This window comes from Arvicola amphibius, chromosome 5 (assembly GCF_903992535.2).
Source record: "Arvicola amphibius chromosome 5, mArvAmp1.2, whole genome shotgun sequence".
Lineage (NCBI taxonomy): Eukaryota > Metazoa > Chordata > Mammalia > Rodentia > Cricetidae > Arvicola > Arvicola amphibius.
This window is the reverse complement of record NC_052051.1, coordinates 21,519,177-21,535,457: the sequence shown is the minus strand read 5'-3', so window position 1 is coordinate 21,535,457 and position 16,281 is coordinate 21,519,177. Positions and strand designations below refer to the sequence as shown.

The window sequence follows — 16,281 nt, the reverse complement described above, 5'->3', positions numbered from 1 at the left end:
AGTTGCAGTTAATAATTCCAGATAAGAAATCTGAGAAGAATTAGCCATCTGCTAAATCTTAGGGGAAGATATTCAAGAAAGATGGAACTTCCAGGAAAAAATTACAGCTGTCGTATGTAAGACAGAGTAAAACTAAAACCCGCCGAAAGAATCAGCAACACAGCGGAAGAGGAAAGAGCCTGCGGAGCTGCAAAGCCAGCAGTGTCCTAACTGCCCTGAGGCCTCTGTCCTTGCCAGGAAGAGACCATCTCAGCGTGATTCGCCTTACAGAGACCTGTTGGGCAGGCATTCATACGCTGATCTGCACGGCTCCCAACACTTCCAAACGGCGGCTACAAAGCCTGGACTCGCTGAAAGCGGATGATGTGACAGCTCCCTGTCTCTTCAGCTGGGTCAGCAAGCCAGATGCTCCCGATGAGTGCTCCACTGCCCAAGTCACCTCCCAGCCTTCGGCTGTCATTTCAGTCCCAATTTCAGCTGAGAAGCAGTTACAGAAGAGAATCTATCTCCCCTTATCCTCAACAAAGGCTGGAGGTTAGGTCCTACGGAAACTCCCTGGCAAAGGATACAAAATGCCCACTGACTCCCTCATTGTCAGAAAGGTACCTCTTAAAACCAAATAGAACACGGTCTATCAAGAGATAGATTCGTTAGCTGAGATAGTTCTGCAATATGATAAAGGAACATGACTGTTCCATGCAAAGCAAAGAGGACAGCTTTAGGAAAAATGCATTATTACTCGGGAGGCAGAGACAGGAGGATCTCTGTGAGTTCGAGGCCAGCCTGGTCTACACAGTGAGTTCCAGGACAAGCTCCAAAGCAACAGAGAAATCCTTTATTGGAAAAAAAAAAGAAGACATAAGATTACTAATCAATCAAATGTAATTAGAGGCCCTAGCCATGATACAAATTTTGTTTCTTGACAAGTAAGAAATACTAAGATAATACCCACACCCCACGCTGGCATCACCAATCCACACAGCAGACAGAAATAACTGATCCCTAGCAAGGATTTGAAAGGGACACTTAAGCCAAGTGGGAAACGATGGACCAGTCTGACTCAATCTTAAAATTAAAAGCTATCTTGTTACAAGGTAAGAATAAGTTCATTCACATTTTCTGTAAAACTTAAGATTTGCCCAGGTCTTGACACATTTTTCTGGAATTTGACAAGTTTCCATACTCTAGACACCAACCTCCACATTGACAAGATATTCTGCCAAGCAATTCTGAAATATTCTGCCAGGTTCCGACATAGCCAAAAACCCTTGGCAGTCCTCTAGCCTTGCAGTTTGGGGGCTATAGAAGCCCTACTTTTTCCTATGTTTAATGCTATTTCCTCAAACGATGCTTTAGGGAGATAGCCCTGTCTGACAGAAAATAAAGCTTGCTTATTTTGACTAACAGAATCTGGGTAATGGTCTTCTCTTGTTCAGTGGGATCCACACGGGTTCCGGGGGTCAAACTTGGCCTCGGACTTGCGGCTAACACTTTATTCACTGAGCCATCTTCCCTGGCTACCTAGAGAGCTGGAAGCTGTTGTTCCTCCAAGATTCAAACATTCCACCCTGCAAGAAGCTCCGTAAGCAGGAAGGTGAAGCATTCAAAACAGCTTCAGTGAGTCCCTGAAACTGACAGGATCCACTAGATTCCTACCCACTAGAGTAAGCGATAAAAACTGTGAGCCCCTGGAAGGAAGGTAAGCCGCCAAGGTTCTGAGACTAACCAAGCTGCAAAGGAGAGTCTGAGACCAGCTGCTTGGAACAGACAGACCAGCTGCGAGCTGCCTGGAAGAGGTTTAGACCAGCTGAGGCACCCGGAAAGGACACCATCCAAACTGCTGAGCTTCCTGCGAGCTGTGCAGTGCGCTCCAGGGTCCCAGCTTTTGTCATCTGTCACCCCTGCTGGCGTAGGCTTTGGTGATGCAGCGGTCTCTGAGTTCTTGCTGCTCCTGTAAGTAACCCCAATAAACTCACTGGTTCACCAGGTTGGACTTTGGTGATGTCTGTCCTTCTGTCTGTTGTGGGTTCTCTATCTGGGGTGAGTAGATGTGTGTTGGGTGTCCCCAGGAAAGCTGTGTCACACAGCAGAAGCCAGTGGCTATGTGAGACCCTGGTCTCAAAAATGAAAGTGAGCAGACAAGAGAGGAAGGCAGGCGTTCTGAACTGGGAGGAAAGAAAGGGAAAGGCAATTCTAAGTTGAAGCTTTGTTTTTTTGTGGCAGCATCTCAAACTCCATATGCTAACATATGTTCAAACCGATTGGTATTCATGGGGTGGGGGGGGCAAATTAAAAACAAGCCACTTTATGCTGTCACACTGTCAAATTAAAAACAAGCCACTTTATGCTGTCACACTGTCAAATTTAAAGCAAGAGACAATACCAAACCCTGGCAAAGATGAACAGGAAAGGGAATCATCTCTCAAAGGTAGTGGGAGGAGAGACTGGATTGCAGCCAGGCACTTAAGTACAATTTAGCAGTTTTACACCCATCACATGCAGGAAGAAACACAACCGAAGTGGGGAGCTGGAACCTATGTAAGGTCTAAGGACACAGAGGCAGGGGGATTGCTCACAAGTTCCAGAACAGCTAGGGGCTGTCATGACACCCTGTCTCAATTATATCAAATTAAAAGTAAAAACCAGCGGGCTGGAGAGATAGCTCAGCGGTTAAGAGCATTGCCTGTTCTTCCAAAGGTCCTGAGTTCAATTCCTGGCAACTACATGGTGGCTCACAACTATCTGTAATGAGGTCTGGTGCCCTCTTCTGGCCTGCAGGCATACACACAGACAGAATATTGTATACATAATAAATAAATATTAAAAAAAAAGAACATTGCCTGCTCTTCCAACGGTCCTGAGTTCAATTCCCAGCAACCACATGGTGGCTCACAACCATCTGTAATGAGATCTGGTGCCTTCTTCTGGCCTGCAGGTATACACACAGACAGAACATTGTATACATAATAAATAAATAAATATTTTTTTAAAAAATAAAAACCAGCCGGGCGGTGGTGGCGCACGCCTTTAATCCTAGCACTCGGGAGGCAGAGGCAGGCGGATCTCTGAGTTCAAGGCCAGCCTGGTCTACAAGAGCTAGTTCCAGGACAGGCTCTAGAAACTACAGGGAAACCCTGTCTCGAAAAACCAAAAAAAAAAAAATAATAATAAAATAAAATAAAATAAAAACCAGCAAAGAACCATGCTTTCCCAGATGTAAACAGTTACTTGAAAATCTCCCAAGCAAGATAAGGCTGTCTATAGTCAAAACGTCTGAGCTCCCTAACTCGATACAAGAAGAAAGTTCTTTAGAAACCTTTTAAACAAGCTTCAGAAGCCACCAACATGGCACATGCATTTTTACTGAGACATTTAAGCAGGACTCCTAAGGAGTCCACACGCGTGTGCATGTGCACTGTCAGACACCTGTACCGTCACGTGCGCTGTCACAGGTGCTTGCGTGTGTAGTGTCCTGGTCCCAAGGTCCCCTCTCACTTGCTTTCTCCACCTCCCCAGCACTTGGGAAGTAGAGGCAGTTCAAGGTCATCCTCAGCTATCTAGGGAGTTGGAGGTTAGCCTGAGCTAAAAGGGATCACTTCCAAAATCATCACCACCACCATCTAGGGCTCCATAGGCCGACACAGGAAGATGAATCTCCTGTTCCTGATGAAGATGGAAGTTTCCTGAATTTAAAAAAAAAGAACCCAGAAAATATAGAGAAAAGATTACCCAGTTAAAAAACAACAAACAAATCCCAGCACTCGGGAGGCAGAGGCAGGCGGATCTCTGAGTTCGAGGCCAGCCTGGTCTACAAGCGCTAGTTCCAGGACAGACTCTAGAAACTACAGGAAAACCCTGTCTCGAAAAAACAAACAAAAGCGGGCGGGTGGTGGCGCACGCCTTTAATCCCAGCACTCGGGAGGCAGAGGCAGGCGGATCTCTGTGAGTTCGAGGCCAGCCTGGTCTACAAGAGCTAGTTCCAGGACAGGCTCTAAAAAAAAAAAAGCTGCAGAGAAACCCTGTCTCTAAAAACCAAAAAAAAAAAAAAGAAAAAACAAACAAACAAAAAAAAACAACAAACAACAAACAATATGGTGATATTTTATTTGTACTTTAATAAATCGAGCCTGGAGATCAGAATGAAGAGCTAACCACACTGGTTAGCAGCCATAGAAGCCAGGCAGTGGTGACACACACTTTTAATTCCAGCATTTAGGAGGAGGAGGATCTATGTGAATTCAAGGCGACCCTGGACTACAAGAGATTGAATCTGTCTAAAAGAGAAACAGAGCCAAGCAATGGTGGCTCACACCTTTAATCTCAGCACTAGGGAGGTGAAGACAGGAAGTGATGGCTGGGTTAAGAGGACTGTAAGGTGGGAGGAGATCGGAGCCCAGGATAGAGATGGCATTCAGCATGAAGATTTGTAGAGACGGGTCACCCCATTTGTCTGAGGATTTCGTAGAGGTAAGAACTAGTGGCTGGCTTCTCTGCTTCTTAGATCTTTCAGCTTTCTCCCCCTAATATCTGATTCCGGGTTTTTATTACTGAAACCAATTAAAATTCGTGCTACAGAACGGTGTGGTGGCCATGCCTGGGAGGCAGGAGAATCAGGAATTCAAGGTCCTTAGCTGTAGTAAGTTCAAAACTCACTTGGAACATGAGACCCCCATCTTTATATCAAAAACAAAACCAAACAAACAAAAATATATTCTGGTCTGATGAACACTACTGTACGTCCATGGTTGGGGCCCAAAAGAACTAACAGAACTCACAAACGTTCCAATCTCTCTAAAGAAGATTACGGTATCTGCCAACATTGTCAGAGACCCTTAAACAAGGAGGGTCAAGAGCCCAGGACCAAAGCACCCAGGATGGAGGGTCTTGTTGCTCTGCGTGTCCTGTAACACAAACTCAGATGTATGGCTCTGAAGAAAACACTGGAGGAAACAGTAAGCTTTTGCCCAAGAGAATCAAGGAAGTCAAAGAAAAACGTTGGTGGGGTGGTGGGAGTGAGGGGTGGGTTAGGGGGTCTGGAGAGATGCTCAGCTGTGAAGAGCACTGGCTGCTCTTGCAGAGGACCCAGGTTCAATTCCCCACACACCCACACAGTGGTTTATTTTCATCTATCTATAATTCCAGTTCCAGGGAATACAATACCCTCTTCTGACAGCCACAGGCACCAGATATGAACTTGGTATACATACAGACAGTCAAAATATTTACACATAAAATAAGTGAATAAATAATAAAAAAATTTAAGGATAAATGCCAGGAACAGATTACCAAAAGATGTAGGTTTTCCTCACTGAGAGTTTTTACCAGAGACCAGTCAAAAAAGTCTTTTTTTCTTTTCTTTTTTTTTTTTTTTAAAGACAGAGTTTCTCTGTGTAGCTTTAGAGCCTGTCCTGGCACTAACTCTGTAAACTAGGCTGACCTTGAACTCAGAGATCCTCCTGCCTCTGCCTCCCAAGTGCTGGGATTAAAGGCAGGTGCCCGCACTGCCCGGCAATCTTTAACATGAGGAAATAAATGACCAAGCCTTGAAGAAAAAGAGACCTGAAGCCAATATGGATGGATCTCCCTAAGCCCCAGGAACAGCCTTGCCATGCAGTGACAGGCATGGACGGAGCTCAGAAGGAGAGAGTAGGAGCCATGCAGGGACAAAGCTCAGCAGTGGAAAGAACTCACTTACCCGGTCCCCTGATCCAAAACAACAAAGAAAAAGAAAACAGGGACCTAAGCCACTTCCTTAACTAAAGCCCACCCTTACTGGCTCACACAAGCATGGAGACGCCTCCTGAATTCACAGGCAAGGAGGAGCAAAACCTTGAAGCCAGAGGAGCACAGTTAACAGGATAGAATTGGGGGGGATCAGAGCGCTGGCTTCCTGCATGTTGGGTAAGTGCTCCACCATGGAGCCATTCCACTGTTCCAGGTGCTTAGATAACCTTCGTGAGGCTCGGGTTTCATCTATAAACCAAAGAGCTCAACGGGTACCTCACACAGCTGTTATCAATACTAAATGAAGTATTTATTCACCACAACTGTGGTGGTTCACAGTCAACCCCAGCACTCAGCAGGCAGAGGCAGACAGATCTCTGAGTTCCAGGCCAGCTGGGGCTACAAAGCGAGATCCTCCCCTGACTCCATCTCAAAAAATAAAGCAAGCATGAAGGAATATCTATCTAGGACTTGCAAAAAAGTAAATGTACCGTGGGGTGGAGAGCTACCTCAGTGGTTAGGAGCACTGGCTCTTCCTCCAGGGGAGCCGAATTTGATTTCTAGCACTCACGTGACAGCTCTAAGTGTAAACACAATTCCAGGAAAATCCGATGCCCTTTTCTATCCCCGGAGGGCAAAAGGCACACATGTGGGGCATATGCCTACACGCCGGCAAACCACACGTACACATTAAAATAAAATAAAAATAAATAAATGTACAAGGATGCTGGAGAGATGGCTCAGTGGTTAAGAGAACACACTGCTCTTGAAGAGAACCTGAGTTCGATTCCCATCACTCACACGCCGGGCCACTCAAAATTACCTGTAACTCCAGCCCCAGGAGCAGCTGATGCCTCTGCTCTCGGAAGACATCACTGTCAGTATGGCACCGACCCACACACATATACATAAGTTAAAATAAGAAAGTCCTTTAAAAAAGTGAAACTCACCAACAAAACCTGGTCCAAAACAAAAGGCCTCTGTGAAGAGCAGTGCGTCCTAGGTAGCAAACGTACTGAATTGGCCGGCAAAGGGAGGTGCAAACGACGCGTGCGGGTAACAAGGACTCGGAGCTGCACACCTTTAATCCTAGCACTGAAGGCTGAGGAAGGAGGGGCAAGGCTGAGGAAGGAGGGGCAAGAGTTCAAAGCCAATCAGGGTTACATGAGACCCTGCCCCCAAAACACAAGGATATTACCAGACATTGCCACTAGGTGTCAGCCAAGGACACCGCATAAACTGGTAGCCTTGGCCACAGAATTCTGAGCTGGGTTGGTGCACCAGCTTCCTCTTTAGACTTGTGATCTATCCAGTCCTAGAACCCTATCAGAAATTCTCATGGTCCCCGACACTCACTCAGAGTGTGACAAGAGGTGGTACCTGCTGTTTTCCTGCATGCCCCCCATACCACGTTCTGTCTCACCAAGGGCCCAAACTCGGAGCCAAGGCCTATAGGCTGAAACAAGGATTCCCTTCTTAAATTGTTCATGCCAAGTGCTTTGGCAAAGTAACACAGAGTCTGACTACCAAAAACTTGACACTAAAGACATGGGGAAGACACCACTGGAATGACCTGATAACATGGTCCACAAAGCCTCAGACCCGATCTGTGGTGAGCATTTGGAACAGTTGGAACTGAGAGCCAGAAAAGCCAGAGAGTGCTGCAGGCACTCTACATTCTGTCCATGCCCTGAGACCTTGTAGGAAGCTGAGTTTAAAGGTGAGGACTTTCCAAGTCACCCCAGCATGCAGGCTGTGCACTGACATCCAGGTCCATGGAGATAATACGGAGCAAAGAGAGCAGAGCCCCCAGAAACTGCCCTCCAGTCAGAAAAGCCTGTGTAAGGCCGGGCCAAGGAGTTACTGAGAGTGAAGGAGTGTGGAAAACGTTAGGGTCCAAAGATGACCCCACAAAGACCACCACTCGCACATGCAATCCACACCACAAGGAGCGCTGCCCCAAATGTAACAAAGGCGTCCCCTGGGCCAGGGACTGTGGGACAAAACCTGCCACTACACGGCAACTCCAGATGGGGCACCCCTCAGCCTCTCAGCTAAAAGGAGACACCCCTAGGTGTTTTGGACACTGCCCATTTTTCCACACCCTCCCAAGATGACCATGCCTCTCAATGGGCTGGCAATGAAGGGACTTGTGGACACTGGGGTATACTGTGGGAGGTCCTTCTGTTTGTGTGTTGCTTTCATTGGTTAATGAATAAAGAAACTGCCTTGGTCTTTTGATAGGGCAGAGCTTAGGTAGGCGGAGAAAGCAGAACTGAATGCTGGGAGGAAGAAGGGCAGAGTCAGAGAAGCCATGGATCCTCCTCCATCCAACAATCATCACAGAAACAGAAGCCCTCAGATTTCCTCACTGGAAGTTTAGACCCAGTTCCTCCATCAGCAGAATAGACGGAGAGAACACCCATACTACTGTCTGCTTGGTACAGTGGAAGGACCTAGATGACACCCAAGGTTCCTTTCCTCCAGTCAAAGCCAATGTCGCACGCAATCTTTGAAGACAGGCTATGTCGCACGCAATCTTTGAAGACAGGCTATATTAGCGGATATGGGATAGTCCTGACCAATGATGATCATACCTTCTTAGATGGTATGACCCACGACAACCTGAGCCTTTCAGGATCCTCCTCCCCCACTGACTACCCAGAGACCCCCCCCCCCCAATTCTAAATGTCGCTGCCTGCCATGAGCCCTCAGAGAAGTGGGTCCCTATATCCTTTCTTGGTTCTCTGATAATGACATCTGTGTGGCGCAGTGACCCATAATAGAACCTAAATTAGTGGCCTTAAAATAAAATAAAATTAGTGGCCTTAAAAAAACTAGTCAACGAGCCGGGCGGTGGTGGCGCACGCCTTTAATCCCAGCACTCGGGAGGCAGAGGCAGGCGGATCTCTGAGTTCGAGGCCAGCCTGGTCTACAAGAGCTAGTTCCAGGACAGGCTCTAGAAACTACAGAGAAACCCTGTCTAAAAAAAAAAAAAAATTTGGCCACCCTAAACCTCTGGGTGGCCCCCGAAAAGCTCCACTCTCCCCCTCCCCGCAGTGCCTTTCCAGGATTCTCCATAGCTGACAAATGGGTCCCTACCTGAGACATGCAGCCAGCCACTGAGGGTCATCAACAAGTGGAAGAATCTGCTCTTCCACAGCCCCCCTGGATGGGTGATGGACGTCTTTCTTGTCCACCTTTCCTTATTTCCGGCTAACCACACATCCAAGAGCACCCAGCTAGATTGTGAAATGGCAACTGCAGCCTGCTGCTTTGCCTCCTTCCTGGTGTGTGCTCCTATGGCCAATTAGGTAACTGTGGTCAACGCCACCCACTTTCATGCTGCCACCAGCATGGCACATACCCAATTACAACTACTGGGCTGGGTCAAGTGTGATTTTGGCCTAACTGCCATGACTGTCACAGCTATCACTGCTGGTATTTCCAGGGTGATGCTGCCGCTGTTGTTCTGAGGCAAGCAGCATCTACTGTGCAAACACACCAAGGTGGTATGATGGTCCACGGGGGTTTACACTTACGAACTGCGTATATAAACACAGGCTGGGGGGCTGGAGAGATGGCTCAGCGGTTAAGAGCATTGCCTGCTCTTCCAGAGGTCCTGAGTTCAATTCCCAGCAACCACATGGTGGCTCACAACCATCTGTAATAAGATCTGATGCCCTCTTCTGGCCTGCAGGCATACAAACAGAATAATGTATACATAGTAATAAAAAAAAAGAGACGTCTTCCCTGGTGATTTAATACTTTTTAAAATTTTTTCCTTTGTTTGTGCATGTATGTCTATGTACCATAAGCATGCCTGGTACCTGAGACCAGAGCTTTGGATCCCTCAGTTATAGATGTTTGTGAGCCGCCCATGTAGGCGCTAGGAATGTGTACCTTGGAAGAGCATTCAGACCAGTGCTCTGAACTCCTCTGAACTCCTGAGCCTCCAGTCCATTCCTTTTGATTTTGAAACAGGCTCTCACTGTGTGGCCCCAAGTCACCTGGAACTTGTTATGTAGGCCTGCCTCTGCCTCCCGAGTGCTGGGATTAAAGGCAGTTGTCTGCCTTGTTGAGGCAGGTTTCCTTATTTCTCCTCACTACACACCATGTACTCAAGGCCAGCTTGCTCACAAGCTTCTGGGTAGTTGTCTGCACCTCCCACCTGACCACAGGAGTGTAGCTAAGATTAGATATGTGCCACACCTGACTCTTCTCAAATGTGTGAGAGTTTGAAAAGATAACTAGCTAGAGCTGGATTTAGTCTTTCTTTGGTCTGATCCTTTCTTACTAGTCTTCTTTACATTATATTGGGAAATGTTTACCCTGCCATTGTATATTGGAGGTACAACTTTACGCGGGATTGGAGCCTGTAAGTCTCAGAAGAGACACTGAACTTTTGTACAGGGCCAGACCAAAAGATGTTGGGGCAGGCCCGACCCTGTTGAGCAGTCATCTGAATAGGGGAATGAGGATTAAAAAAAGAGATAAAAAGACAGAAGATACAATCAAGAGGGCTCTCAGCAAATACTGTAGCAGCCCCGAGTTTATTTCACATAGCCCTTTTATACCCAAAGCAAAAGAGGGGCGCAAAAGACTTCCTTACCATGGTTCAAGGAACAAACAAAGCGCAATCACCTCCCTAGTTCACAAAATATCTAGAATCCATGCCTTTGGCAAACATCCTGTTATTTGGCCTTGAGGAGGAAAACATCTAGCGACCATACCTTTGGCCAGACATCCTGCCACGGACTGGCTCAGGGGAGCCACTCAGGTCATGGGAGAAGCAGAGTCTTGGTACACAGGAAGGCACAAGTTTGGCAAATGACAGACACAACACACAAGAGAGTGGTTGGAATCTGCTGATATTTTACTGAACTTATGTTTTCATTATATAGTATTCAAACAAGGTCATGTATCATTAGTTGGCACAGTATGAAAGCTTTTTTTAGTCACATCAGCGATTTGTAAGAAAAGCATATTATCAGGGACAGGTGTTAGACATAAAACACCCTTAGAAGAGGAACTCTTGTCCTTGGGAACATAAACCTCAGACAAGTGGTCTAATCTTATTGAATAGAAAGTTTCTGTCTCATTATTTCTATCATGGTTCTTCCTCTTTCTAACCCTTTATCTCATTTAGTGACCAAATATGCCTAATCAGCTCTCTGCACCTGTTGAAATATATTTTTTTGTACCTTCTTATGCAGCAGACACCATGGAGGTTGGGATCTAGCAAGCCTATCTATAAAGTTCAAAGTATAATATAACACTCTTTGTCCATCAACATTAACCCGTCTATTCCCTTGCTCATCATATACCCCATGTATGACAAGGGTTCTGCTGTAGTCTTATACATTCCCATACCGTGCTTCCCTATCCAGAGCTGTTCCTGAAGATAATCCTTGTCTTGTAGATATATAAACTACCATTATTATAAGAGATTGTACAAAGCCCATATCCCACATAGCTAGCTAATTGAGAAACCAGTGTATGCCTCAGCAGTGGCTAATACCAGGCCGTCTGCCACTGACCTCCAGGAAGCCTAGTCCCATAGGATATGTAGCTCCCATCCGGCATAATGACATATGTCATGTCACACAGACAACACTGGAGTTGGTGTGGCAACATCCTGCAATTTGGCCTTGAGGAGCAAGAACAAGCTTGAACTCTCTGACCTGAAGATGGAAGTCAATGTGGATTCCCACAATTCTCCCTTTAATTTTTTAATTACTTAGCTTCTGACACAGGACTGTGCCTGTCTTAGGTTGTCTTTTCAACCTTCCAGACTTGCCTGTCACTGGTACACACATTCCACCATGCGTGTCCTGTCTTAGGTTGACTGGAGGCAAAAAGATCTTACCTGTCTTTGACAACCAGCCTCTGGAAATTTAAATGAGGATGCGGAGATTAACTCCATGCATCTCCGAATCATCTTTTTACTGAGAGTTCACCAGTAACTCGATAATCACAGGCAAGCAAATAATGCCTAGCAATACATATGCTCCTAAGGCTTCAATACCTCCCAATAAGAGAGTAAAGGATGACCAAGGTGAAATGGCTTTTTAAAATTGTTCCAGGATGTCTTTAGCCGTTTTAGCTGCATCAAATTCCAAATTAGCCTTTTTAGTTGAATCAACTCTAAGAATTCATTACCATCATGCCCAATTCCTCTCAAATGAGCTCTAACCTTTTTCGATCCAGTAACACTTTCATTGTGAACAGAATAACATTAACAGGTTAACAACATAATTCTAGTATGAGTATTAATAATGGACACACAATTGGTTAAGTTACAATTCTCATAGTTCTGATTCATTCAAGGGAGAAGAAAATGTTTTTTGTGGTGGGTGAGGTATGAGCAACTCCAGAATTCTGAACCCTTTCCTCACTAAAAAATTCAATGAATTGATGCTACCAACTTCCAACCATGTTTGAGTTTCTCTAGTTCCCGTATACTGAATGCCAGCATTAAAACCTTTATCCCACTCCTCCTAGTCAGTTTGCCGGGAGGTGGGGGGGTGGCTCTTCAGTACCTCAAATTTGGTTTCCCAACCAGTCCAGCATGTATTTCTGAATTCCAGTGATAATTATACTTGGAGGGGCTTTAGACACACATTGCCTCCATACTAGTGTTCAACTGCTCCAATGAGTCTTTTTCCCACAGAGGGGAAACGTCTGAGGCACCTGTTCTCCAGGTCTTCTATTTCAACAGCAGATGAAAACTATACTGGTAAAGGTGACCTCCGCATCCCAAGACAAAGTATGGATAAACAGCCAAACAGCCAGTCAGATTCATCTTTGGAAAAAGACAGGCATTTCTTCTCCAGAGGTCTGGAAAATTTGTTCGGCAGGTCTGTCAAAAAGCCAGGAATCATCAGCCGTCACTTATCTCCCTCCCTTCCTAGAATGCAGGATGTAATATCGGAGGGTCAGGAAACAGGTTCAGAAGTCTCACTCCAACTCCCCTGGGGAGCAAACAGCCACAGTATCATCAGGTTCCACACACCACACCAAATGCTCAGACAGCCATCAAGTTTCCTTTTCTTCCTGTGAAAAAAAACACAAACATGCCCTCGACCCCACATCAAAACGGGGTCAGGGTTCTTCCAAAATATAGTGCAAGATTTCTCCCATTTCATCTCAGTAGAAGCCACTTGAGCGCCATCATGCCAAAATCTATCCGTGGCATACTACTCACGAGCATCCACATTCAAAAAATTCTAAATAAAAAGGGCATGATTTATATATTATGTACTGACTGAGGATATAACTCACTTAATAAATTTTATTAAGTTGTATCTTTAGATTGCCATGAGGTAGTTCAATAGTACCTCGTCCTTGAGGACTGTAAGGAATGCTTGTTTTATGCTCAATTTACCATTGGGAAGAAAACTGCTAAAATGCTATACTAATAGATCCTGATCTATTATCCGTCTTTATTTTAGGAATCCTCACATATGAATCACATTTTAAGCAATGAGCCATCACCAGTTTGTGCAGTGGCCATCAAGAAACTTGGATAGGCCGTCATTTGCACATATTTTAGTTTGCTAAATAATCAGCATCAATAACACGGGGAGCAACAAAACCCCCCTGCATGGTGGAACTACTCCTCCCCAGCAATAACCCTACATTGCCTTTTGGTAAAGGCCCATAAACACCAGAAGGGAGGGTTTGCACCCCCATTTTGGGAGTTAAAACCGTGCAGAGTGAAGAACTGAGATCCAATTCTGCATTGCGTGGGGTTGCTCTGCAGAGGTACCGAATGGATTTCCTCGCAGAGGACCAGACTTTTTTTTTTTTTTTTTTTTTTTTTTTTTTTGGTTTTTCGAGACAGGGTTTCTCTGTAGCTTTGGAGCCTGTCCTGGAACTAACTCTTGTAGACCAGGCTGGTCTTGAACTCACAGAGATCCGCCTGCCTCTGCCTCCCGATTGCTGGGATTAAAGGCGTGCGCCACCACCGCCTGGCAGGACCAGACTTCTCGGGCCCTGGGGCAGGCCCCTCTGCCCCCTTCCCGGCAGTGGATTCCCATGGGCATCCTTCTTTGATCTACATTCATTAGCCCAATGTTTTCCTCTCTTGCATTTTGGGCACAATCCAGGTTCCTTCTTTGTCCCAACACGTTTTCTCTCATCAGGACACTGCTTGACCTTGTGCCCTACCCGGCCACACCCAAAGCAACTTCCAGAAGAGCCCACAGCTCTCCCTTGTCTCAGACCTTGATTTCTTTGTTGGAAGAGAATATCCTTAACTGTTTTTCCCTGTAATGCAGCAGCCATAGCTAACCCCTGAGTATATGAAGGCCCAATATCCGAGCAAAGTCGAATATAATCAGAGATGGTGCCCTTTGTTCTATGAGGTCTCAAAGCAGCCTGACAGACGGCATTAGCATTTTCGTAGGCTAGCACTTTGATAAATCTATCTTCTGTAATCCCAATTAACCTGCTTGTTGCCTCTGTCAACCTGGAGACAAAGTCCTGAAATAATTCATCAGGTCCTTGCCTTATTTTTGACAAGTGCACGGTGTGCGTCCCAGTGGGCGGAAGCCGATTCCAGGCCATCTTGGCAGCCCTATCTACCTGGGCATACACTGCAGGATCAAAATCTAACTGCTTATCTGTTGTCTGATAAACGCCTTCTCCGGCAAGCATATCAAAAGTAATGGAACTTTGTTGGGTCCGATTCCTTTCAGCTGTGGCTTTACACTGTTTCATAAATTCACTTTTCCACAATAGGTAATGCTTTTTCGACAGGCAAGCTCTGGCAATCAGTTTCCAATCCTCAGGAGTCAAGATCATTATAGCTATGTCTTCAAGCAGACCTGTTGTAAAGGGTGCAGTGGGCCCATAGAGAGAACATGCCATTTTTAGTTCCTTGAGTTGTTTAAACAGAATCGGCACATGCACCAAAATAACATTGCCCTGGGCATCTCGCTGCTCAATCACTTGGAACATCTGAAACCCTTGCACATCCTCCCCTCTGCTTGCTGCTTCTTTAATACTAGCTTGCAGGGGAGACATATGACTAACAGTGAGTGCTTGCCATACTCTGGGAAGTCTTTGCACCACAGATGGCCCTCCAGGCGGACCTAATCCAGCCCTGACAGTAGGAAGAGGAGTGCCCTCCTGAGAAGAGACTTGCAGACTCTCCAGTTTTTGTGAAAGGGAAACTACTAAACCCCTCAAGTCCTTCAGCTCCTCCTCAATCTCATCACCAGGTTTCTGCCCTTTGACATTCACAGTCTGAATCTGGGGAGGTGAAAACTTCTCATTACTGTACCCAGTGGGTTCTTCTTCAAACTCAGCTTCAACAGGATCAAACCGATCACGATCCAACAATTCTGTAAAGGCGTCCGCATCCAGGGGCTCCAGCGGCGCCGAGGGTTTTGTCTCACTGTTAACTGTTTCAGGAGGAAACACCTTCTGCCCTTCAGGGCGCAAACCCAAGCTGTCCTGGATAAGTGCCCACAGACTGGGAGCACCAACTGAGATCTTTCCAGGCTCGTGCTTGTTAGAATGCTGTTGGATTTTCACTCCAATTCTCCTCCATGTGTCTGCATCCAAGGTCCTGTGCTTGGAAAACCATGGGCACAGCCGCTCAACGAACTCTAGGAACTCTTGTACTTGCTGCTGCTCCACCTTAGCTCCTCTGGCTTTTAAAGTATCTTTAATCAAATGTATAAACAGCTGTCTACTATTACCCTGCTCCATGTTTACAATTTTGCTCCAATCACTTGCAGTGTTCTTCCTGAGGTTCCACGTTCGGGTGCCACCTATCAGGACCAGCAAACTTGTCAAACTGAATAGGGGACTGAGGATTAAGAGAGAGACAAAAAACCAGAAGACAGAATTAGAACTCTCAGTGAATATGCAGCAGCCCCAAATTATTTCCTCACAGCCCTTTTACACCCAAAAGATTTCCTTAACATGGTTCAAGAAACAAACAGGCACAATCACCCTCCTTAATACTCAAAAAACCTAGAAACCACACCTTTGGCCAAACAGCCTGTTATCTGGTTTTCAGGAGCAAGAACAAGCCTGAACTCTCTTACCTTAAGATGCAATGGAGTTACTGTGGGCTCCCACAAGATTAAAAAGACGTTGGAGACGCTTCAATATGAACTAAACGTATTTTACATAATAAAATTGCCATGAGTTTTTAAGGTAAAAAATGGTTTAAACATGAAATGTCTCCCAATCAGGCTTATGTATTGAATACTTAATCCCCAACTAGTGGCACTAAATTCAGGAAATCTTAGGAGATAGTGGAAGAAGCCAAGTGGTGGTGGTACACGCCCCGCCTTTAATCCCAGCACTCGGGAGGCAGAGGCAGGTGGATCTCTGTGAGTTGAAGGTCAGCCTGGTCTACAAGAGCTAGTTCTTCCAGGACAGGCTCCAAAGCTACAGAGAAACCCTGTTTCAAAAACTGAACAATAGGCCCGGCGATGGTGGCGCACGCCTTTAATCCCAGCAATCGGGAGGCAGAGGCAGGCGGATCTCTGTGAGTTCGAGACCAGCCTGGTCTACAGAGCTAGTTCCAGGACAGGC

General features: G+C 46.0%; 1 protein-coding gene across 1 annotated transcript; it reads right to left on the bottom strand.

Annotated features, from left to right (window-relative positions):
• Positions 1-9,064: 9,064 nt before the first annotated feature.
• On the bottom strand, positions 9,065-15,444 carry LOC121677192 (endogenous retrovirus group K member 5 Gag polyprotein-like). Its single transcript, XM_042055122.1, has 3 exons — positions 13,708-15,444; positions 9,839-9,895; positions 9,065-9,196 (listed from the first exon to the last, which is right to left on the bottom strand). The coding sequence occupies exons 1-3, from the start codon at positions 15,442-15,444 to the stop codon at positions 9,065-9,067; spliced, it is 1,926 nt and encodes a 641-aa protein (XP_041911056.1).
• Between the last annotated feature and the right edge of the window lie 837 nt (positions 15,445-16,281).